The sequence below is a fragment of the Lampetra fluviatilis genome, chromosome 18 (genome assembly GCF_964198595.1).
Source record: "Lampetra fluviatilis chromosome 18, kcLamFluv1.1, whole genome shotgun sequence".
In the NCBI taxonomy this organism is placed as follows: domain Eukaryota; kingdom Metazoa; phylum Chordata; class Hyperoartia; order Petromyzontiformes; family Petromyzontidae; genus Lampetra; species Lampetra fluviatilis.
The window spans coordinates 4,730,575-4,754,865 of record NC_136292.1 but is presented as its reverse complement, the minus strand read 5'-3'; the positions used below and the strand labels follow the sequence as shown (position 1 = coordinate 4,754,865).

The window sequence follows — 24,291 nt, the reverse complement described above, 5'->3', positions numbered from 1 at the left end:
CATGTCATGATCAAAGTGACGGTGGTGATTATTCGGATTACTCATATGAGCTGCTCTTGAATTAAATTAATTGGGAAATGCAAGCATTAAAGCTGAGTCATATATTGCAGAAACTAGCATATTGTCTTCATTGTTTTAGCCTTATCGTAATAACGTAATAATAACTTAATTAGCAATCACGTCATTGCTGGTACTGCAATAATGATAATAACAAATAACAGTAGTGATAATTCAGAGCTAATCTGCATTAACATGAGCTTAACATTTACGTGCATTTGTAATTGCTTCACAAGCCCTGGGTTAAGAGAAAGAAGTAGCACATCCAGATCAATGGACGTTTAATTATCTTCTTAAAAGTGAAGCGGGCCCATAAAGAGAAAAGGCAAAAAAAAACCTACGCTTCATTTACTGATGAACCCATTAGAGAACTCACTCTAGCAGCAAACACACTTGTTTATGAGTGGCTGGATGGCTAAACGTGCATAAAGACTGCGTTTGGGGTACTCTGGTGGAGCCAAAGAAATTCCGGGTGTAGGGCCCTAGCGACGATGAGAGAGTGGGGTGGGGTGGAGAATGGCACCTCGCAGATCGTGAAGGTTTCACATGAGCAGCGGGTTTGATGCGGATTAGCTCAGTGGTCGATGAAAGCCGAGTTAAGTAAAAAAAAAAGTGCTGCATAGAAAAGCGTGATCACACCACTTGCGTTACACATGGTAAGCTCCTAGAGCCCCCACAGAGCAGCCCAGAGCCTGAGATCACGGATCCGTGGTCTCGCCTACCTCTTGAGTGCCGGGTGACACAGATCGACTGGGATTTCAGATAAGTCTAAAGCCAAGGCGGGGGGGTCCAGTCGCTTGGCGGTTCATGCGTGACCGCGTCACGTTGCCACGTGAGTCGGCGGTGACCTGCTCCATGTGAGAACGGCATTGATCGTGCGATTTTGACATCGTCCCAGAGCCCTTCGAGTGGCCCGTGAGCGTCGGTGTCCCAGAACATTGACGTGTATTGGCTCTGCACTCGCGAACAAGTGGCCGAATGTCGAAACGCAACTGGGGCACGTAAGTTTAACACGTAGTAGGCTTCGATTTAAAGCTTTCGTGACTGCAGGGATTCATCTTCTTGGTTCTTTCGGTAAAGTCACGTAGAAGGGAAGTAATAATAAAAATAAAACATAATAAAATACAATTCTCACGACGTTTCGGCCACAACGCAAGCAGCCGTCCTCAGGTGAAGAACAGGTCTGTCGGAAAGACAGCGTCTGCGTTTCCGACAGACCTGTTCTTCACCTGAGGACGGCTGCTTGCGTTGTGGCCGAAACGTCGTGAGAATTGTATTTTATTATGTTTTATTTTTATTATTTTATTATTTCCCTTCTACGTGACTTTACCGAAAGAACCAAGAAGACATAGTAGGTTTTCACGACCAATATTATCCACATTCGTTTTTTTGTGTTAGATCGTGTAAATATAAAACGTGTCGGTAAACCCGCCAACACCCGACACAGCCAATTAGTAAGGTTTGTTCCGTAAACAAAACATGCCAATTAGTTACTATTGTTGGAGGGTAAACCCCCACAACATTTACAATTTGAGCACAACGTTTTTGCCGGTGATTACAACCATCAGGCGACAGCCAGAATGTGGAGAAATCTTCCCGTCTTGGTCTTAAATATAAAACTAATTATACATAAAAAAAATTGTATACATCTGCTGGGAACCCTTTTTGAGAAATTACTATCATCTGTATAATTAATATATAATAAAAACATACTAATTACGTCGTGTTAACAAAGGTCAGATATGGTGCTTTATTTGAGGAGTGAACAAGCTAGACATACTGTAATGCCACTCAACAGCAACTTATTGTCTCTCTTGTCCAGCAACAAACAACAGACGTCTGACTATCTTAAGGCCAAAGTCTTAAGATCTCATATAGACAAATCTTTTTAACTGCATTTCCCCAAACAAATACTGCTGCTGCAAGTGTATTACATAATTCCATTTCATAAAAACAATAACGCCTTCACTCCACTTAAATGACAAGTAAAAAGAAATAAACCCGCAACTCGGAAATGATTTGAAATTACCAATTTAACAGCTGTACATTTGAAGGAGCGGGCAGACGGGCTGTGGCCTTTCTTTTGGGTAAGAAAAAACAGAGAAACTATTAACCAATCAAGGCAATAGTTATGTGGACATGTGCGAGAGGAAGGCACTTACAGCTCTATTGGAAAACATGCAACGGAGTAGAGTAATTGAGGTTGGGCACGTTAAAGATGGGGGTTACAAATTCCCAGTGGCGGCTGCCCTCTCAGCAAATTACTTGCAATTTTTTTTTGCAGCCGCCTGCAATTATAATGAGAAAATTGGGGCCAAACTGGCTGGGGAATGGAGGAGGAGGCAGCGGGGTGGGGGGGGGTGTGGGGTGGGGGGCGGTGGGGGGGGTGGGGTGGGGGGCGGTGGGGGGGGTGGGGGGTGCGTTGGGGGGGGTGGGGGGTGCGGTGGGGGGGGGTGCGGGGGTGTGTGCGGGGGGGGGGGGGTGCGTTGGGGGGGGGGGGCGAGGGGGGGGGCGAGGGGGGGGGCGTCGGGTGCGAGGGGGGTGCGGGGAGGTGTGGGGGGGGTATGCGGGGGGGAGGGGTATGCGGGGGGGAGGGGTATGCGGGGGGGAGGGGTATGCGGGGGGGAGGGGTATGCGGGGGGGAGGGGTATGCGGGGATGGGGGTGCGGGGTGGGGGTGCGGGGAGGTGCGGGGGGGTGCGAGGGGGTGCGGGGGGGGGTGCGGGGGGGGTGCGGGGGGTGCGGGGGGAGACGTAAGTATGGGTTAGATGGCACTAAAAACATGGGGGTTAGGCTCAGGTTCACTCTGGCGATTCACTCTGGTGTGTTGCCTCTTCAACTCGGTTTCTGCCGCTACGAAGTTCAACATTGGTAATAATGATGGGCGGCGCTTTGAAATGCTGGGCAGTGGGACGTTGAGGTATTACGAATTTGGTGAAACTGGGTATATTTTGTGCCTGTTAGTATGACGCAAAAACATTTATTGAAATTAATTGTACTTAATTTGTGCCCTTGTTTGTATTCAAAGCAAAATTTGTTCAATGAAAGACGTTTTACACAAAGTTTCTTCTTTTACTTTACCTGCTTGGACGAATTGTTTTCGGCGTCATGTACGAAACAAAAGCAATGTTTGACACCTTTTGCGACCCCCCCTCTCACGTTTTAAACAACAAAGACATTTCATTTTCATGATGTAGAAAAAAAATAGATATCTTTCGAAAGCAGCTGATTTTTCTCAGCCAATGGTAGGGTTGTGGAAAAAACCACACCTTTTGTTCAGACACAAATAGGGTTGTTCGTGGGGGGGGGGGGGGTGCTGGCGATGTTTGGAAGAAACGTCGCTTTTATTCAAGGACATTTCAGGGTCTGCAAGGATATTAAAAAAAACCCGCTTGCGTGAGGTCCATCTCATTCGTCAGCCTGTGAAGCACTTCAATGGGACTAACCCCAGCGCCAACGATCCGCAATGGAGTGGGCAGCACAATAAAGGAGTTTAAGTCACAGATGTGCCACTGTGTAGACAATTGTCTACGCTCTAAATGTGTGCTGGTTAGGCAGTGTAGGCACGAGGGCCCTATAATATCGCCGCTAAGGCGCTTGTAAAATATACTACATGGCAATGGGGGAGTGTCTGCTTAAGCTGATTAATTAGTTAATTTTAATCTGTTTAATTAGCGTCGGTACAAATATTCTGACGCTGTCAAGGGCTTACTGCCGGTTGGTAAATTTTTCATTTTAGAAAATAATTAACTAGTTCAAATTCGTTTCTCCCCCTTCGCAAATCGGTGTTCTTCATGGTGTTTCCTCACTGCCGCTCAAATGTTCGCTCATTGTTGCGTAATGCTGTCGAAATATGTAATTAGCAAATTGTTGACACATTGGGAATGGTGCTGTGCATGAATGAGACTCATTAAACGCGACAGGATTTCGTTGAGCGGCTGATACCAGGCATTGGCTGTGGAATTGTTGTGGATTAATACACACACACACAAAAGAGCCACGATCGTTATGCTAATTGAACCACTTTTGCCGAAGACCTTTTTTTAAGCATGGCATTTTCCACAAACGCTTATTGAAAGAGTTTTGACAGTCATTCAAATGTACGAATACATTTCTCTATTTTAAAAAGCGAGTGGAACGTGTCAAACACGCTCAGTTATTAGTTATTTTTATATAATTTGAGAATCTTTGACATATTGCATCAGTATTTTCAAAATAAATTATTTTATTCATGAATTTCAGTGTCTATTACTTATACTAAAAAGACACATTTTGGCGGAAATAATACTGTACTTAGAGAGACCTTGGCCAAATATGGTGAACAAGGCTGCTGCTGAAATAACAACTTCTGCAGGCTTGCCTGAAAAAAAATCAACTGCTCTCATTGTTAGAATTTGTATTCGCAGTGTACAATGTGATAGCTGCTCACATTTAACAATGCATCTTATAGCTCAATCTATGCTCTTGTCAGTAATATCTGGCAAGAGCAACTGCATTTAGCAAACAAAAACATCCTGATCATAGGACCCAGTAGGTCAAAACCATTCTGGAGTTTGCCAAAGTAAACTAATGACGCTGGGAAACAGTTCAGAAGGCTAAAGAGCCAATGCATGAAAAGCAATATTTATTTTTGTTTGGAGTGATGTTGGACTTTTGTATTACAGGTAAAGGTACAGTCCTGCAATTACATCTTGAAATTTTCGTGACTGCAGGAATTCATATTCTTTGGGTCTTTCGGTAAAGTCACGTAGATAGGTTCAAAGAAAATAGCAAAAAATAAAAAAAAAACTACGACGTTTCGATCGCAACACAAGCGTGCGTCATCAGGAAGAGGTGGTTTAGCTTCTAGAGGTAAACTGTTTATAAAGGTTTGAAATGGGCTTGGCCCAAATGTCAGCAGACAATGTTAATGTCAGTGGTGGGCAGCGACCGCGACGGTGGTGTGGGTTTTCCCACCAATCATAGGGCTGCCCAGTAAAAAAAAAAACATTATCATGCTCATTTTTAGCAAACGAAATGGGCGAACAAGTTAACCGCCATCGCAGCGAAATCACACGCTGGTGAACACAACCGGTGCCGTGGTTGCGCCGTGCCGCCAGCAATGCGGCTTTAGCGGAGGGGGGGGGGCTCGAGTGGGGAGAGCGCCCGTGCTGGAAGACTCGGCCCCCCCCTCCCCCCCCCCAAATCCCCCTGCTGAATTATTATCATCAAGCCAAAAAATATTCGTGCAATTTTTAACGCAGTAGGTGGTGGCGGGATGATGTGTGATAGACTCGGCAGATCACATTGTGACTCAGTTTGTTCAGCGTATGCTTGGTTTACATTGACCTGCGTCACGTGCCCCCCCCCCCCCTTGTGACAAGGTCACGCGCTGCGGGGGGGGGGGGGTTTGCAGCATGCAGCCGCCACCACTCACGATGTGAAGCCGCAGGTAGTCTCCGAGCGTCTCGCCGCTCTCCACGTGCACCAGGATGGCGTCCTTGTTCTGCGTGCTGAAGCCCAGCGCCAGACGGTCGGCCCGCGTGCTCGGCCGGTTGTTGGGCGGCCACACGTACGTGATCTGACCTCCCGTGCGGCCAAATATGTATGTGGTGCCCGCTGGGGGGGGGGGACGGCAGAGACAGGGGGGGGGGGAGCGGCGCGTCAGATCATCGGTCGGGTGGATCCCATCTCGCCCCCCACCACCCACACCCCCCCCCCCCCCATGGGTTTTCACCGCGCGAGTCAAAGCCGCCGGGGTCTGCCTTGCCGGCTCGCCTGCCCGGCGTGAGCGATGTTCGTCTCTGCGGGCGGCCCCCGGAGCTAGCCGAAGAAATTCCAGCGCGCAATACGATCGCATTTGGATTTACGTAGCAGCGCCGAAATGCGGCTGCATCTCACAATGCCGTGCAGGAGGAGTGGGCGCATTTTTTCATCTTTATAGGAGGAGGCAATCATAGGTTCTATGTGAGTTTTTGAGCATCTATGTAAATATATGGGGGCTCCATGGTGGTATTTGCATCTCACGTGTGTGAGTCTGTACAATACAATTACGCCGTGGATTTATATAGCGTGGAAATGCGAGTGTGTCGCAAGACGCCGTACGAAAACAATGGGTTGATATGTAGTCATATAGAGAAGTAGTTTTCCATAGGCATGGGAGAAGAGTGGTTCATGGAAACCCAAATTAAACAACCGTGGCTTATGCATGGATTCAAACTCAGATTTTCAGTGGCGTCGGCCCACCCAGTCACCTGCTAAATAGACCTGTACCGCATTTCAATGGCCACTTGAGTGATTACATTTCCAATACAGTAATCGTACACGGTATACAAAACAAATGTAGACTGATAGTAATGGTCTGAATTGAACAGAAATGGTTTTCAAGATAAATTCTGCCAATAATCGTGAATGATGACTTTTCTCCTCTATAACGATTATCCTTTGACTGATAACCAAAAAAAAGCAAATGCATTCGCATTATCAATGTGCAAGCAAATAAAATAACAATTATTGGAAAATAAAATCGGCAGAAAATAGGCGTGAAACTATCTCGAGCCTACACGATTGTGAACCTCGAGACGATCAAGCTGTGTGTCGCCATGGAATGCACGCTGTAGATGGAGCGCAAAGTGGTACCCCCTTTTTATCTGCGCCAACGAGTGTGATGGGCTAAGTAGACCTCTCCTGGCCAGGTGTTTTGAAATTGCAGCCTTTTGATTGAACTAGTCAAGCACTCCAACCCTCAGTGGTACTTGGCCTGTTTGTATCTTATTACACATATATTTATATATATATTTCAAAAAGGGGGTTAATTAAAGGTCGGATAGTCATTGTACAATGCTTATAGTTCTTTGTGTCTTAAAAAAAAAACCCCACCATCTTTTCTTTATTCCATGTGATGACAGCAACAGAAAGGTTGCAATTTAATAATTTACATTATTTGGCCACATTTAGCAGAGATGAGTTGAAAAACGCGTGGCAACAACTCATTAGCGGGCAGACCCCTTTCACACAGAGCTCCCCCTCCGTCTCTCAGGGTCATTTGGGGGGGATTTGGGGTTATTTGGCTGTGACAATGGCGAGCGGCGGTCTCTTTGTGCTCTCGGCGTCACGCGGGATCTTTTGATGTTGTCGGGGCGTTTCGCGAATGTGACGAGCTGGACCGGAGACCACGAACAACCCGCAGGCAGAAGCAGGGCTTGGTCTTATCGGCGAGTTGGCAAGGCAAACCCACGGCCGCCTGCCTTGTTAAGCACGTGTTGTATATTGCGGCTGTTTAAACGCTCCAGGGGTGATTATTTTTCTTCCGCAGGTGCTTTATAATGGGATGATGATGAACGTGCGAACGATTAAAATAAACACATGGCGGATACGGTAGATAATCTCCATGAAGTCGAGTGATATGGTAATGCTAACCTTATTTGAGCACTCCTGCTGCCAAATGCGTAATGTGTTGTTTTTGCCGAACCAAAAAACGTAGTCGTTAGTAATGCTTTTTATACTCAATGGGTTGAGCTCTATTAAGCACGTTGGCAATAAGCGGTAAATTGGTAGCGGTAAATTGGTAGCGGTTGTCGTCGCTGACAAATCTCGGCAGCTTTTCGTTTGTTTGTGTCGAGGGTGTGAAATAAAAGATTTAGCAACAACGAAAAAGTCATCGTCGCATTTTCTGCCGTGGTGCCAAACGTCGCGAGTCGTTGCGTCGGCTCTGGTGGAGTTGGCTGGGACACAAAAGGGAAGTTGTGGGGGGGGGGGGTCATCCGGCAGTGATATTCTGAACATCGCTTGTTGCAACAACAACAACAACACAAAAAACAGATGGCTGTAATTATCGCCAACTAAAAAAAAAATCTGCTGTTAGCCACAAGCTTGCGGATAAAAAAAGCGTGATTAGCACGGTTGGTTACGTATGGTGCAAAATAAGTTACACACACACACATGCATGCGTACGTATAGAGTGACAGTTCTCATTCCAACTCTCCCCCTGGTTATTCCCTCCAAGCGTAGCGTCCTATGTTCGCCGCAGTTCTGTCCATTAGGCTTGTGTCTCAGTTGTTCCATATGCAAGCGCAATGCAGCCAGTGCCTCGAGTGTTTTGTTGAAGATTTGTTTTTGTATCACTTACAGGAGCATTGCCTGAGCAATTGCGCACGATACACGGGTGGAGTAGGGGGTGGGGGGGGCATGACGTCAGCACGAACCCAGCTCAACGCTGTGGGATGCAGGTGACGTCTTAATACAGATGTGCTTGGTGACGTCACTACCATGCACTTCCCTGCCGGTACACCAGTCAGCAAATTTTTTTTTTAAATCGTACATGACATGTGGGCATTTTGCTGCTCATAATAGTTAAAGTTATCGAGTTTTGGAAAGAGCATGCCATTATCTACTAATGCTTTCCTATTATTTATTGAGTAGTTGTCCTCGATGGACATTATCTGTCCTTTTTGGCAGGACAGACTCATTGAGTCTCAAGACTGTCAGGAGGGTCTCGCTCCATTTGGATGTTTGGCCAATTCAATTCCTTAACATTTGGCTTCATGTGGGAGGAAACCACAATACCCCTACACATAACCTCTGCACATACAGTCTGAGCATCTAAAATTGTAATGGCCCAGAGTGAAACTTGCGTCACGTTTGCTGGTATTCTGGTTATATTGATTCCGTCACTTGTACTCGTGGCCTCATTTGATTACTAATAAATTGCAACGTTCAAGTAAAAACAACAACATTTCACGTGTGAAACCTAGAAACTATTGCGTTCCAAAGAAAAAAGTCAGCCCAGAAAAGCGTGTCTGGCCCTGAAATATTTACTGTTCTTGTGCTAAGAGCACGGAAATGCATTATCCTGCCAAAGAGATAACACAACAACATTGCTCTGGTGGTAATGAGTTGCTACCTCGGTTAGCATCGACAGAGAAGAGGTCCCATTGAAATTGTACCTTTCCTAGTGTTCTGGGGTATTGTCCAGCCACAGTGGCAAATCAAATAAAAGAAGTGGGTTTTCTCAATTTCGAGTTTACTCTATTGTTTCCTTAATATCTTTTTCTCACCGTTTGTTTCTCACGTGTTTGTTTCTCGACACGTGATTTCGTCATCCTTGTTGCTGCATTTTCTCTCGTGTCCTCCTCTTGTTTCTTTTGCTTTGCCGTCTCCCGTCTGAGGAAGGTCCTGGGCTTTTTTGGGGCCACGCAGTCCGTGTGCTCGTGCTGAGCTGGGATCCAGTAGTGATGGACGGCCGGTGCGATAATTAGATTGGGCCATTAAATGAACCCGACCGGCGCAGTGGCTGTTCTCCGTAGATAAACCAGTGCAATTTCCAGCCAGGCTGCGGCAAGCAAGCGGGGAGCCTAGTGATACATCATCCATAATGCCTTAAATCCAGCCCTTCCTTCCCAATTTTCCTCCACCCTCCGCTGCCGTTGCTGTGCCTTACATCATGCCGGAGAGAGAATATCCGAGTCGCTGTGAGGATCCACTGTTGTTTTTTTTTTATCATTTTGACTGGTGGCAGCTCCTCTGGTCCGTGTGCACTTCACAGCCTCATTTAAGTCAATGGCCTTAATGTTGACTTTGGACAGGTGGGCACATTCTGGAGGAAGTGACATTCAAGAACCAGGGTGTTACCACAACATGTCATGGATTCTTAAATTATAAATATAGGGCACTTTGTTTTGCAAATCTTACCGGTTGGATTTTTATATTTGTGCCATCACAAAAATATATATTCATCTGGAGAGGCTTGTATACATAATCATGAAAACACGCAGAAACACTTCTGAATTTGCTGTACACATCGTAATATTTCAAGTACTTCAAAGCTTTGGCAATTGTTGGCGTTGGCTCACCACGTGACTGTCCTCCAGTTTGTCTATGGTCCCTCACCAATTGCGGTTTGCAGTTTGTATGAATGAGACGATATGAGACTAAAACATGTTAGAATTTAGTAATGTCAAAACATACTCGCCTTTGTTTGGTTACTGCGGTCAAAAAGAGGTTGGTAGGACCATGCAGACATTACACTGTTTTCTGAAAATGTGTCATCACTCAGCCTTGATCTATCCATGGCTGGATGAAGGCCTTCCTGAGTCAGCACTAATCTGCATCATTATGGCAGTATTACTATTCTTGAGGAACGGTTCATGGTGCTGTGAAACCGGTCATCCGAGTTCGATTCTTGGCCACGGCTAACATCAGCCGTGGCTTTTCACCAAAACCCGCGCCGCACTGGAAGATGGCAGTAGCCTTCACGCGGGCCCCACTCTGCTACGTGAGAGATCACGACTTGATGCCATCATCAACCCTGGAGACCGATCAACGATTTCGTGGTCTCCGAAGCGATAACTCAAGCCGACCAACCCACTCTGACCGGTATATGAAAGTACAGTACGGTCAATCAATCCCACCCCTTCCACCCCTCCCAATAATCGAAATGGCATTGGGCGGCATTCATCGAGCTGTGGATTGACAAAGGGTTGTACGTTCTTATTATGGCAATATTTCAGATTTAAGTCAACTCGCTGCTGACATGTCTTGGAGAAAAGCACGTTGAGGACCTTTGTAATAGATACTGGCTAACAAGGCACAGACGCTGTGCTTCATCTCCCTGTGGGTAATGATTTGCGAACTTGTACATGCTGAGCCCACGTCCACGATGCTCCACTTGAAATTTTAAATGTTATCCTTAATCAACGCTTGCAAGCGTTTCACCATAATTAAGGCTATAAAGTAACCCCTATTTTATCTCATTCGCAAATTATATTATTATTACTCGGAAAAAAGGGCTTGTCTCAGGCCGATTTGGCAAGCCGTAGAGCCCGATTCCCCAGAGGTGCCATTACATGTCGTGTATTTGAAAAGGATGAAATGTCAGTAGATAATAAACCCTCTCCTTCCTATCCTCCCTTTCTCTGCAAAAATGTTGAATTACTGCTTCGCATACCAATATTTCTGTTTTATACGACGCACTTTAATATGCGCTTGGAATATATCTGAAATGTTTTTCAAGAGTAAAGATATCTCCCCCTCCCCCCTTGCCACTTTTTTTTGGGGGGGGGGGGGCAGAAATCACGCCATTTTACTCGACATCATCAGTATGCCATTACCCAGCAACCTTTGCAATAACCGGGCTGAAAGTGATGGTGATGTAAACTAAGGGTGGCATGTAGCTCTTGTTACTGTGCGGATACATTTCACGACCCCCGATGGCAGTATGCGACGGCCATGGGCTCTATCTGTGCTTTGAAAATGCCAGTACTGGAAAGTTTCTGTCGGGAAGGACAGCCGGGTCTCAAATTGGGTTCGGCGCAGCAAACTGTCACAGAGCTTTCCCTGAATACACCCACGCAAGTCGATGGAAGGCGTGCGGCGGTGGTGGTGATGCCATCGTTGTAAAGTCAAGTCTTGATTTAATGGCCTTTGATTAGATGTGAATGCAACGTGAAGGGCGACTGACTGGTAGGCACGTGATCATTCATACTCTTTGGTTTTTTCGGTAAAAGTCACGTAGGTACAAAATTTAATAAAATAAATGAAAACAACTAAGTGAAATCACGACGTTTTGGGCGCAACACAAGCGTCCGTCATCAGGTGGGAAAGCATGGCCTACTGCTGATGCAGACTGTTTTAAAGGTTTGGCAATTTACCCCCATGCCCCGTTTACCAAAGCGATTAGACGAATTTTCATGATTTGGCATGACGATTCAATTCAAGGATCGATTCGCTTTAACTGTATTGTTTGTCTCTGTTATTAATTCTCTGTCTCGTTTGGGCAGTAATGATTTCTCTAATACCCCTAAATGGAGCACGGCATATAACATTTGCATTCAATTTGCAAGAAGAGTAATAATCAATTCTCACTCGAACGATTCAATGCACGTGGAATGAGCATAAGAATTGGCCAATTGTAATTGGTTAATCAATTGCATTCAAAACAGCATTGCAGTACAGGAAGCTCGTGAAGACATGAAAGTTATCTCATCGCTTTACCTCCTAACTTTCTTCCTCTCGATGCAGCAGTCGTGCAGAGTTCCAGATGAGATTCGCCGCGGATAGCCAAAATATCGCGGATATCAAGTTCTAGTGCATAACTTTGGGAATATGTACAAGAACTCGTCTACTCACGAACATACGACTTAATAACTTTCAGAAATATAGATGGCGGTGGTGGCATCTACATCTGCAGAGCATAAAGAACCAGTGGCATCTACATCTACAGGAGATTATACAACTTTTAAAGCCATTCCCCGTGTTTAGTGTACATGCCGTACAACATGTTTTGGAATCGACAAGTGGATTTACGAACAAATCGACTTAAGAACAGACCCTTGGAACCTAACTCGTTCATAAGTAGAGGACTCTCTGTACTATAAAAGGTAAAGGTGCAGCCCTTCAATTGCTTTGCTCATGCCACTGCTGTCGGAACAGCCTCCACTAGAGAGAATTCTAGAGAGCCAGTTTATATTTCGTACTAGCATAAGTACCCGGCGTTGCCCGGGTGAAAAATATATTTCTTAATAACCTTACATATATACACACCCTCACCACTCACCCTCACCATTCACCCTCACCACTCTCCCTCACCACTCTCCCTCACCACTCATCCTCACCAAACACACCCTCACCACTCACCCTCAACACTCACCACTCACCCTCACCATTGACCCTCACCACTCTCCCTCACCACTCATCCTCAACAATCACACCCTCACCACTCTCCCTCACCACTCTCCCTCACCACTCATCTTCACCAATCACACCCTCACCAATCACCACTCACCCTCAACACTCACCCTCACCACTCACCCTCACCATTCACCCTCACCACTCTCCCTCACCACTCTCCCTCACCACTCATCCTCACCAATCACCACTCACCGTCACAACACTCACCCTCACCAATGACCCTCACCACTCACCCTCACCACTCAACCTCCCCTCACCACTCACTAATCACCACTCACAATCGCCAATCACAACCGCCTGCACCAATATATTTTTGCCCCAGTCAACGCCGGATATTTGCCATTCGTAGCAGTTTATATCAACTCTATAAGCAACTTATATTAAACAGGAAGCTAATTCGGCTGTGACGGTCCCACCTGATGACGGAGACTTGTGTTGCCTCCGAAACGTCGTGATTTTTTGTTTTATTTTATTTTCATTAATTTTGATGTTTTTACCTACGTGACTTTACCGAAAAAACCTAAGAATATACTTCGATGAGTCCTTTGTGCGATTCAAAGAATCGATTCCTGGCGATTCCTGGCGAGTTTTTAATTACATTTTTGCCCTGGTCAACGCCGGATATTTCCCGTTCGTAGCAGTTTATATGGACTTTAAACAACTTATAGTAATTCTAGATTTGAAGCTTTCGTGACTGCAATGATTCATATTCTCAGGTTTTTTCGGTAAAGTCACGTAGGTAAAAACATTAAAATTAATGAAAGTAAAATAAAACAAAACAAAACAAAAAACTTATAGTAACTTATAGTAACTTATAGTAAACGGGAATCGTCCGAATCTAAAGGAATCTACAACCTTCGATTCCTTTGCGCGATTCAGAGAATCGATTCTTGGCGCGTGGGGTTTAAAAGTAATTACACAGTTGTTTTTTTCATTGGTATGTAATGTTTGAAAGTTTTCATAAGATTTTAAATGTATTTTCCCCCCGGGCAACGCTGGGTATATCGAGTTTATACGACAAATGCGTGCGCATATTTTTAACGGGAATTAAAAATGGCGTCCACCCGGCAGCGAATGCGTCGCTACCCGTTGCCAGGGGCAACCGCCTTCCAATGAAACTGCGTATGGTCCGGCGACACACAGACACACAGACAGATTTGCGATTTTATATATATATAGATTAGCCTCCTCAACGACACAGTCACCTGCCTAGCAAGATCCAATTTAAAAGCGACATCAATTTTAAGAAAGCAGAATGTTGTTACGTTACTGAATCACAACGCATCAATGATAATGTGCAGTCATTTTGTCAATCCATTGTTGGATGAAAGCATCTCCATGCTATACTGGGTGTGGGGGTTGTTTGACTATAATTCACGATGCTGGGCAGGATAGGTTGGTGAAGAGCAAAGCCCAGGACCAATTCAAATAACACTTTTCACTGATGCTAGTAAGGTCATCAGGTTCAAAGCACCCTTGGCATAAGGCCAAGATATTTGGCCTATGCTTCCATGCTGGCCGGATGTCTTGGCAGAGGTATGGTATCCTATATACACCAATAATAATGCACAGAATGAAACTACTTACAACGCAAATATATCGTCATACAATATTCGTAGAACCTGAACTGAAATGGACTATTACATAGATATTTAACTTCTGTATGTAATTATATGTACTATTATTGCACGGTTGGTTACGTATGGTGCGAAAGAAGTTCAACATACATACAAACATACAACAGGTTCATTGAAATAATAAGAGTTGTTTTTTTACCGTTAGTAGAAGGTTTGGCATTTGTCAGGATTTTCCTGAGCAAGGCCATGACCAAGGCCACACACACTGAAATGTCTTTCTTTATAAATTAGTCAATAACAGAGCCCTGAAGGGAAATGTACATATATATACATAAATTATATGTCCTGTTGCTATCAGTAAATAACACACTTATTATTATTATTATTCAAATTTACTCATCCTATCTGTGGTGGTGTGGTGGTGTGGGGGTGGCACTCTTGACACGTTTATCTGTGGAACTTCTCCTGTATTTCACACAGCTATCCACAGATAAATATGGATAATAGGAGAAATGTACCACGACTCACGGGCGATTCCTCTAATCCTCAGCCTCAGGTAATAGGATGAACTTTATCCTTCTGAGAGACCAATTCTGGTGAGTCCTTATCTACGGATAAGTGGGAATCCGACGAACTTGTTACCGCATCTGGATTACTCCTCTTATCAGCAGATAAGTACAGATAAACCGTAAGTAATCGATAAGAGGGTACAAGATTTCTGCCGATCAGTTTCGGGGGGTGCAATTAATGAGAAAGAACGGATCGGAGGAGTTCTGCTGCAATTACTATGAACGCTGAGGGTGAAGGAACAACCCTCGCGTTCATCGCTTGAGCCACTGCTGGAGGAAGGGCCTCCACTCGAGACAGCCAGAGGGAACCCCTCCAGAGGGCATTTTTTTTGGCCTCGTTTTCAACGCTGACCGGACCTTTTTTTTATTGAGGCAATACGCCGGCCCGTTCCATCATGTTGTGTTGTGTGTTCGAGCCGGCGACGCGAGTTAACCCGGTTGCCGAGAGCAAGGGGGTGAAGAGAGGGGGAGCGGACCCGCTGCCATGCTGACCAGACATTTTGAAATAAGTGGGAGTAACCACAGTTTTTTTTGTTTCCCACCGCACATGGCCTGCTGCGAGACTAATCGTGTTGTACCCAATTATACTGCAGGGTCCGACAGAGGTGGGGGTATTTAAGAGGTCGTGGGTTCGATCCTGACCTTGACGTCTGTATATTTGGAGTGTGCATGTTCTCCCCGTGGTCGCGTGGATTTTTCTCCAGGACCTCCGTTTTTCCCTCCACATTTAGAATCGACATTCGTTGAGACTATTTGGTTGACCTGGGGCAATTTTTTTGCTTCTCCCATGCAAGTGCATATGTTGCACGTGACAACAACAACAGCGCCATTCACCATGCGGTGGTGGCGAGATGTTAACTAAATCGCCTGGTATGCAGGAGGTCGTGTGTTCGATCCCGACCCCGACGCCTGTATATTTGGAGTTTGTATGCTTTCCCCATGGTCGTGTGGATTATTCCCCGGGACCTCTGGTATTTGGCTGCTAACCTGGCCACAAATAATAGCCATCAATGAACTGAAAAGGATCTATATAGCTGAGTGGGCCTCACCTGGTGAAATAAAAAACAGAAACTTGCCCCATTGTTTCAACTTAAGTGCCGGGAGGAGATCGACCAGACCACCGCTGGATTGCGAGTTCAGAGTGCTAACCATTGCACCATGGGAGCTTCTCAATAATGCATACATTTACATCGCAATTAGGCACTTTCACATACCTTGACTTGCTATGAAAGATAACAACAATATTTTAAAGCCTATGTAACGTTTCACTGCATAAAATCCCGTGTACGAGTTTGGGTGGCATGAATGATTGCAGGTTAATGCCACTACATAATCCCGATGGAGTAAACACAGAACACGCAATGGGCTAAATGTTCATGCATGTTCAGCATATGTTCATATTAAATACTGTGTAATGTAAATACGGCCCATGTGATGATGATCGTATGCAGAAATGAGATGGGCAATGATGGGAATTCAGTGCGGTTAGCAGGAAACATGACTAAGCGACGCATGAAATTACATCAATACACCCACGCTCTCCTGAATGATTGGTTTGCTTCACCAAACACCCAGACGCGATGTGCTTTAACAGAGGACTGAGATTGGTTGATATGTCATAACCAAGAGAAATTCCCCAGAGTCCAATTAAACCCGTGCCTTTCATGATGAAGGATACAGAGACATCTTCAAATAACGACATTGCTCAAACACATTGCACATACACTACGCGGTGCTTTGTTTATCTTGGTGCCTTACGTCAGATGTGCTGTTTTTTTGTTGTTAAATGCTAGTTGTGGATTTAAAGTTTAGTGTTCATATCTGGGGGGGGGGGGGTCGGGTGGGGAGTGGAGGTGTAGTGGTTAGTGCAGCGCGGTCTGAACCCGATGACCTTACTAGCATCAGTGGGAAGTATTATTTCTATATTTGAAGCTTTCGTGACTGCAAGGATTCATATTCTTAGGTTTTTTCGGTAAAGTCACGTAAGTAAAAAATAAAAATTTATGAAAGTAAAATAAAAATAAAATAAAAATCACGACGTTTCGGAGGCAACACAAGCTTCCGTCTTCAGGTGGAACCGCCACAGCACGATAGCTGTATCAAGTGATACGTCGTGATTTTTTTTTTATTTTAATTTTACTTTTATTAATTTAAATTTTTTTACCTACGTGACTTTACCGAAAAAACCTAAGAAAATGGGAAGTATTATCTCAATTGGTCCTGGGCTTCGCTCTTCACCAGCCAATACTGCCCACCCCTCGTGAATTATGTTCAAAGAACCCTCATGACCAGCACAGCATGGAGATGCCTTCATCCAGCAATGCATTGACAAAATGGCTGTACATTTTCATGTATGCTTTGTGATTCCGTAACGCAAATAACATCATTTTACATTCTTAAAATTGATGTTGCTTTCAAATTGGATCTTGCTATGCAGGTGACTGGGTCTCTCAGGAGGCTAATAGAACGTCGGAGAACTAAGCTGGCACTGCTGAGATCCTGAACCCGAATCAAGGTTTTAGTCACCCGTCATTCAACCAGGTTGTATGTATGTTGAACTTCTTCTGCACCGTACGTAGCCAACCGTGCTAATTGGAGGTTCTCAAGCGTAGTGAGTTGAATATTATCACCAATGATAATATCACCAATGATAATATTCACTCTTTTAATGGGTGGCGACACAGATTGGAACCCAGGAACTTAGCGCTCCTGGTTTAGTGCCTCAACTGCTGAGTCACCTGGTCATTATCAACGTTTATTGGACGACATTACGTTGATGGGATTCTGAAATTTTGGCCACAGGCACACTCGGTGAAGTTTTTGAAAAGGATTTGTTTCAGATTTGCTTCGAAATATATAATCGTAAATGCGTGCACTAGGTTTCAGAGCATCTGCAAGTGAAATATGCCCACTGTAATAATAGTCTGCTTAGAGCATGAATAATTATGATGATATGTCAGTTGATTACTAATTCACGTATTAATCAGCAGGTTCGGGTAATCTCTGGCTCATTATATTGAAGTGGGCAGATGTAACTAAGGAAATTAATTTTGGATGAAAGAAGAAGAGAATATATTGCGGGTGTTTGGGGGGAGAACTGAAGGTGTATGCAGGTAGAAATAATGCGCTTGTACCGGCGCGTGGAAAGATGTTAAGACGTAGTTAATCAAATAAAATTACGCGCGGAAGACAGGAGCCGAGGAAGCTTGAACGTTTGACAGGGAAAATGTGGACAATGCCTCGATTGGAGGCAGAGAGAACGGTGGCACAGAGGATCGTTGGCACGGGTCCCGGGGGGGAGGAGAGCGTACGTCTCTTAGCTTGCATTTCGCGAGGCTTAGATAGACAGAATGGAGGAAGCTGCACCGTACTTATTTGCCCTGCCTTTGATTCAAAGAGAAATTCTTTACCTAGATAACATTCTGTTTTGACTAATTTTCACCCAAGTGCTTCGTGTATAAATCCGGGCACGGCATTTAAAATTCTCGCACGGGGAACTTTGCCACTAACACCAGCGGCTTGCACCACGACCAGCGCACAGCGCTTGCTGTTCGTCATGCTGCCGGCGCGTTGCAGAATGTGCTCATTTATTTGACGGTAATTGCAGTTTATGCTTCCTCCAGATTTGTACGAAAACAACTTGGGTGTGTCGCCACAAACAAACAATGGCTTGTACAGCGAACTCTGTGCAATAATGTCTTAAATAACGTGGGATATATATATGAAGTCGTGCCATATCACACTATATTTTTTATACAGTTAAAATTTTAATATCACACTATCTTTTTAATACAATTTAAAAAAATTATTGAATCCCGTTCGTTTCTCCACTTTTCCACTTGTTTTGTTTTGAGCAAAGCAACACCGAGCATTGATGAATTTACTCTCTCGTCCAATGTTACTCTGGCGGGGACATTGCACAGCGGTTCACGAACTACATTACCAGTCCAGAAATATCAGTTTAAGTTCCCGGCCACGGCTACCGTCAGTGGCGAGCAAAACCTGAACAGGTCCCGAGGTCACCAAAATTCACCAACCTGCACTGACCAACTTGGTCAGCACCTAACAACACTGTGTTAGTATGTCTTTATACAGCAGTGGATTAATAAATGGAAGTAAATTGATATTTTGGATTTATTCATTTCACGATTATTGAACAGACTGCTCTGCATGTTGCAAGTAATTCATAGTTATTCCGTGGCAAACATTGTAAATGAAGAGCATTATTTCCAGATGGATACGTGCAATATCTCTTGCAATCTCACACCCATTAACAGCTTCTCTCCCGAGTGAGACCCACTTCCTCACGTCGTAAGTTTCATATGCCAACGGACGCAGTGAGTGCGTAGAAAATTGCTGGTAACGCAACAATTAACGTTGACAAAATGCGTTCGTATGCATTCGTTAGTTAGTTGCACTGTTATCACACTTGTACCTGGTCGCTCTGTAGGTCTTGTGGCAATTTGTCAGCGTTGGCGTGGTTGCGTGTGCGTGCTGGTGAGTGCTCACAAGTGCGGTGTGTGGGCCGTGCACATGTTCGAGTAATTAATGACCCTTGTATGGCTGCTTAAATTTGCTCAACCATAGACGTGGTAATGCCCTTTGCTTGTGGTAGTCCGTCTTTAATTGCTCTCTTTTTTTGCCCGTTTTTCAAGGGATTGCGAATTAATTTTGAGAATCCTCCTCCGCGGAGGTTTAAGTTGTTTTCTTCTTGGAAACTTAAGCAAATGTACAGTGTTTCCACTAAGGAGCGCAATGAGGTTTTGAACACTGAGAATTCCCCCATCTTACGCATTAAATAAGTTATTACCTCTGGGCTTTACCTGGTAAGAAAAATACATTGTTTAGTTTTATTTGTATATATTTTTACGCGATTTGCTTAGCTCTTATATTCCTTGCACTCCGATCGTGTTTTTGTATTGTTTTCTTAGGTTTTGTCGGTAAGGTCACGGAGGTAAAAAATAAATAGAAGTAAAATAAAAATAAAATAAAAATCACAACGTTTCGGAGGCAACACAAGCTTCCGTCTTCAGGTGTATCAAGTGATACAGCTATCGTGCTGTGACGGTTCCACCTGAAGACGGAAGCTTGTGTTGCCTCCGAAACGTCGTGATTTTTATTTTATTTTATTTTTATTTTACTTTTATTAATTTTGATTTTTTACCTACGTGACCTTACCGAAAAAACCTAAGAATATGAATCCTTGCAGTCACGAAAGCTTCAAATCTAGAATCTGTATTGTTTGTTGGTGTAACGAGCTGACCCGCCTCGACTGGACATCTGCGACAAAAGAGGTTTAGAGCTCATCAAATTCCTCCAGTGATAAATATTAAGATTGTGATTTTGATTGAAAACGAACAAGAGTTCTGTGAAACCTCGTTAGCAAGTGAGGCGAGGTGCCAAATATCACTCACTACCCGTGCTGGCTGCTAAGCAGTTCGTTTGTGTCCGCAGGCGCAAAAGTCCGGGATTTCATCGGACGTGGGTGGTTAGGTGCCTATACATGGTCACCTTCAAATCAACACGATGCTAAGTGGCACAGCCAGTCATTTCAAACCACGTGGAGACACCTTATTCACACCCGTGCTAATGTCCATCGTTGCGGATGGCGCCGTGGTGAGTGCACTGCATTCACCACGCAGCGTTTAGACTATTTCGATTATTTTGCTGCTATAAATGTCCACGTGATAAGCCACTTTTTGTTGAGCGATCATTTGTGGCCAGGTCGCTTCTGAAAAATAAGTGAATACCTCAGTGAGCTTTGTCTGGTAACGATGGGGATGGTTTAGTTTTGTATTTGTTTGTGTTTATGTGACATGTTTACCTTTCTTGTACTTTGCACTCCGATCGTGTTTGTGTGTTTTGTTTGTTGTAACGTTTTTACCCGCCACCTATTTGGCGTCTGTGAAAAAGAGCTTTCTAGATCATCGGATTCCTCCGGTATGAATGACTATTCTGATTCTGACCTAAGTTTGATTACTAGCCACAGCTGATATCAGTGGCAAGTCGTGTCTGAAGCAGTCCTCGACTTCTTCCTCCTCTCTCCCAACCCAGCCCGCACTGACCATGTTTGCACTGAACATTTTTGCTCCCCGATGTTTGCGCCGTTTTTTTTTTTCGATCTCTGTGCATTTATCTCACATACTCTGTTTTTGCACTGTTCGTTTCGGTTCACGTGTGTTTCATTTTCGACTGTCAAATACAGTGATTCTGGTATTTTTTTTTAGTTGCGCAATATTCCTTAAGGAGCCGTTACTCGTTCTCTGCAACGTCGATGGTTTGTTAAGATTCTTGGTTTTTTATTGTTTATTGTTGCGGTGATGCTCACGGCACCGCGGATCTCCCTCGGAAAATAGCCGGGCGACCGGCTCGACGAGGAGCATCCGTGCAACAAATCAAATGAATTTTAGATTTGAAGCTTGAATCAAATGAACTCAAACTCAAGTATGGCGAAGTTTGGACAAACAACCTTCGTGACCGACAATGGCGTGGGGGGGGGGCACTTCTTGCAGTCGTGAACGGACAAAGGGCTGCACGTTGTCACAAATCATTTATATTGATTTGATATTTGATCAATTTCGGCATTGTTTTTGGCCGACGCAATGATGCATCGATTAATCGGTTCACATTGATTCTTTAGCTCGCAATAAAATTAATCGAAACGCCCGTGTGAGGTTATTGATCTTTCAATTCACGTGCGTTGTATGCAACGGGTTCACACGGCCATTGCCGGCACTAGAAGCCACTACAATAATCAAATTGTAAAAAAATTATCTTGAATTGGATAGCGACAATTAATCAAATCGCTGCGGGAGGGAATTATTACACCTCTAGCATATGGTTATAGATATAACAATATGTTTCGTCTCACTTATTTGGAGCCATATGCAAATACAATGGCTGGAGAGCTCCCCCACACATGTCAGTCACGGAGATTGTTTGACCATACTTCACCGTGCCGGTCAGTGCGGGTTGGTGAAGGGGGTGGAATCTGTTCAAATAGCACTCGCCACTGATGTTAACCGTAGCCAAGAAACTCATTGCAGCCGCCGCGTTCATAATGTACCACGCTAACCCCTGAAATAGTTCCAATCCTCAGAAACAAAGTGGAAGTTTCGGGGCAATATTTTGACTTCGCTATCATTAGAGCCACGGGTCTTCGCTTGATATATTTAGTTCAAAGACTGTACACATAGTGGAGGCTACACGTGTATAAATGTGCATATATATTAAATAGCGCTGCCAAATCCTGCAGTTTATATTCACAGTATTTACTTATTTACCAATGCACGATGGAAAAACAATATACAGTGTTGCGCCAGACCCACGAAGTATGATTGTGGCATCAGCTTGCAGTGTACTTCAGTTTGGCATCTGCAGAAATTGAAAACCCCGTTTGTATTCATCGCAACTCTCAATTCCGTATTCGCTGGATGTATTCACAGTGTGAAGTGCTCGCCAAACACGAGCTGTTCCTCACAAATATTCTGCACCTTCAATCTTCACTTTCTAAGAATTAGGGTGGAGTTTTTTTTGCATTACTTACCCTCCAGCCTTGTGCAATATCTCTCAATCGGCGGCGAGCGATAAGAGTTTTCAAATGTATTATTATGCAAAAAACTCACAAAAGATGATGGTGCTGTTTTTCCACCGTAAGATTAAATGACTCGGTTACTCAATGGGCATGAACCCCACACCGTTAAACAGTTTCTCAATATCGCCACTTGATTCATTTCTGCTCACTCATGAGTTATATTACAGAACCTATATTTCTCAAAGCTTCCAATTGTTATGTGTTTAAGGTTCTGGCTTATGTGAATATCGCCTTTACGATGTCTTATTTAGCTGGCCGAGTGTTGTTTTTCTTTGTTCATTGCTTGCCTTATTTCTCAACCGTCTATGGAAAACTGTTCAGCATGCTCTCGATCTTCTCGCATCTCGGAAGCTAGGACGGGTGACCACCCCGCATAGAACAGGTGTCGTAGACTGCCACTGGGCTATGTCGTCAGCAGCGCACGAAATCCTTTGTTGCATTGTACTACGTCGCTACATATAATGCCCTCTGCCTTCACTGACCAGCACTGGCCCACGTGGTAAAATATGGTCAAATAACCCCCACGACCTGCACGGTGTGGGGGAGGCCATCTGGGACACTGGCATAAAGGGATGGGCATGTGTATGTGTCACCACTCTCTTGGTGTGTCTCTCTCTCCCGACTTTTACCAACCACTCCGCGAGCTTCCAATCTTGGGGGAGTGGAGGTGAAAAATTAATGCATCGAGCTCACGTGCAGCTGGGTAGTAACATGAGCCAGTTTTTGTCCCTGCCACAACCCAGTTTCCTGGCCTCCTTTTCTAGCACGTGTTCCTCCGTTTATTCTGCACTCTACCTTTCATCGTTAAAAAAGTTAAAGAAATGAAGCATTGGCCATGCAAAATTTAGTAATGTAAAAAAAAGAATCCAACCTACTTAGCGAAATAAAAATTAATACGGCTGTTCCTGAAGCATTCATATTTAAAATGTAAGTCCGCTTACAACCATTATCTTGCGATTTTTTTTTATTAAATGTAATTAAATATAAATGTACCTGCAGACACACACGTACACACAATGGATGCCTTCAGCTCCCGAATATCGGAAAATATAGCCAGCATCTTTACGAATTGATTTCCCTGCATCAAAATAATTATTTATCGTTACAATTTTTTATTGTGATTATTGTTACGATGATGAAATAATTCATCACCTTCAGTAAAAAAAGGCAAATGTTACAATTACCATCATTTGGTAATCATTTCCGTAAGTGAGCCTATTGAGTCTTGGATTATTTATTGCATTTCGCGCTGGGTAATATCTGCTAAGATTGGACTAAAATCAAATTTTTGTCTCAGTGCGTCACGCCTTTGAAATCTAAAACCTCAGGGCACACACTGTGATCAATGGCCTGTCAATATCTCTGCCTTGCTTCTATGCCTTTGGGTGGATAATTAAAGCCCGCCAGGTGTTTGTCAGGCAGGAAACAGGTTAAATCTCGTCTGCTCAATTGTGGCTTTCGGTCTCACGGGAGCAGGTGCACAGATTTTACAGGGAAATCTGATCAGATCTCTTCGGCTGGCAATTTACCAATACCGGCTTGCCTCGAGACATGGGCAGACGAGGAAAAAAATATATATACATGGTCGGGTGTACTGAGGAATGCATACCTACCGAACAATGCCCTAAAGGTTGATGTGTAAAAACAAATATTCCCTTCCCTCCCTCCCCGGTAAAGCCTACACAGGGGAAAGTGGTGTGAGAGAGCACCTAGCACCTATGAAGGGCAGCACGGCACGCAAGAGGGTAACCATTGCTGACGTTTATACACCACACCATATACACGTTTTAAGGCTGAGTCAACCTAGGGGAGGAGTTGGTGTCATGACC

At 44.3% G+C, this 24,291-nt stretch overlaps 1 protein-coding gene across 10 annotated transcripts in view; it reads right to left on the bottom strand.

Annotated features, from left to right (window-relative positions):
- The window catches only part of LOC144937111 (neurexin-1-like), a 392,794-nt gene that overhangs the window by 42,854 nt on the left and 325,649 nt on the right, over positions 1 to 24,291 (bottom strand). For all 10 annotated transcript variants that reach the window (XM_078864391.1, XM_078864394.1, XM_078864395.1 and 7 more), the window contains one exon: positions 5,473 to 5,654. In XM_078864391.1, the coding sequence (XP_078720517.1) occupies positions 5,473 to 5,654 (182 nt within the window). The remainder of the gene's footprint in view (positions 1 to 5,472; positions 5,655 to 24,291) is intronic.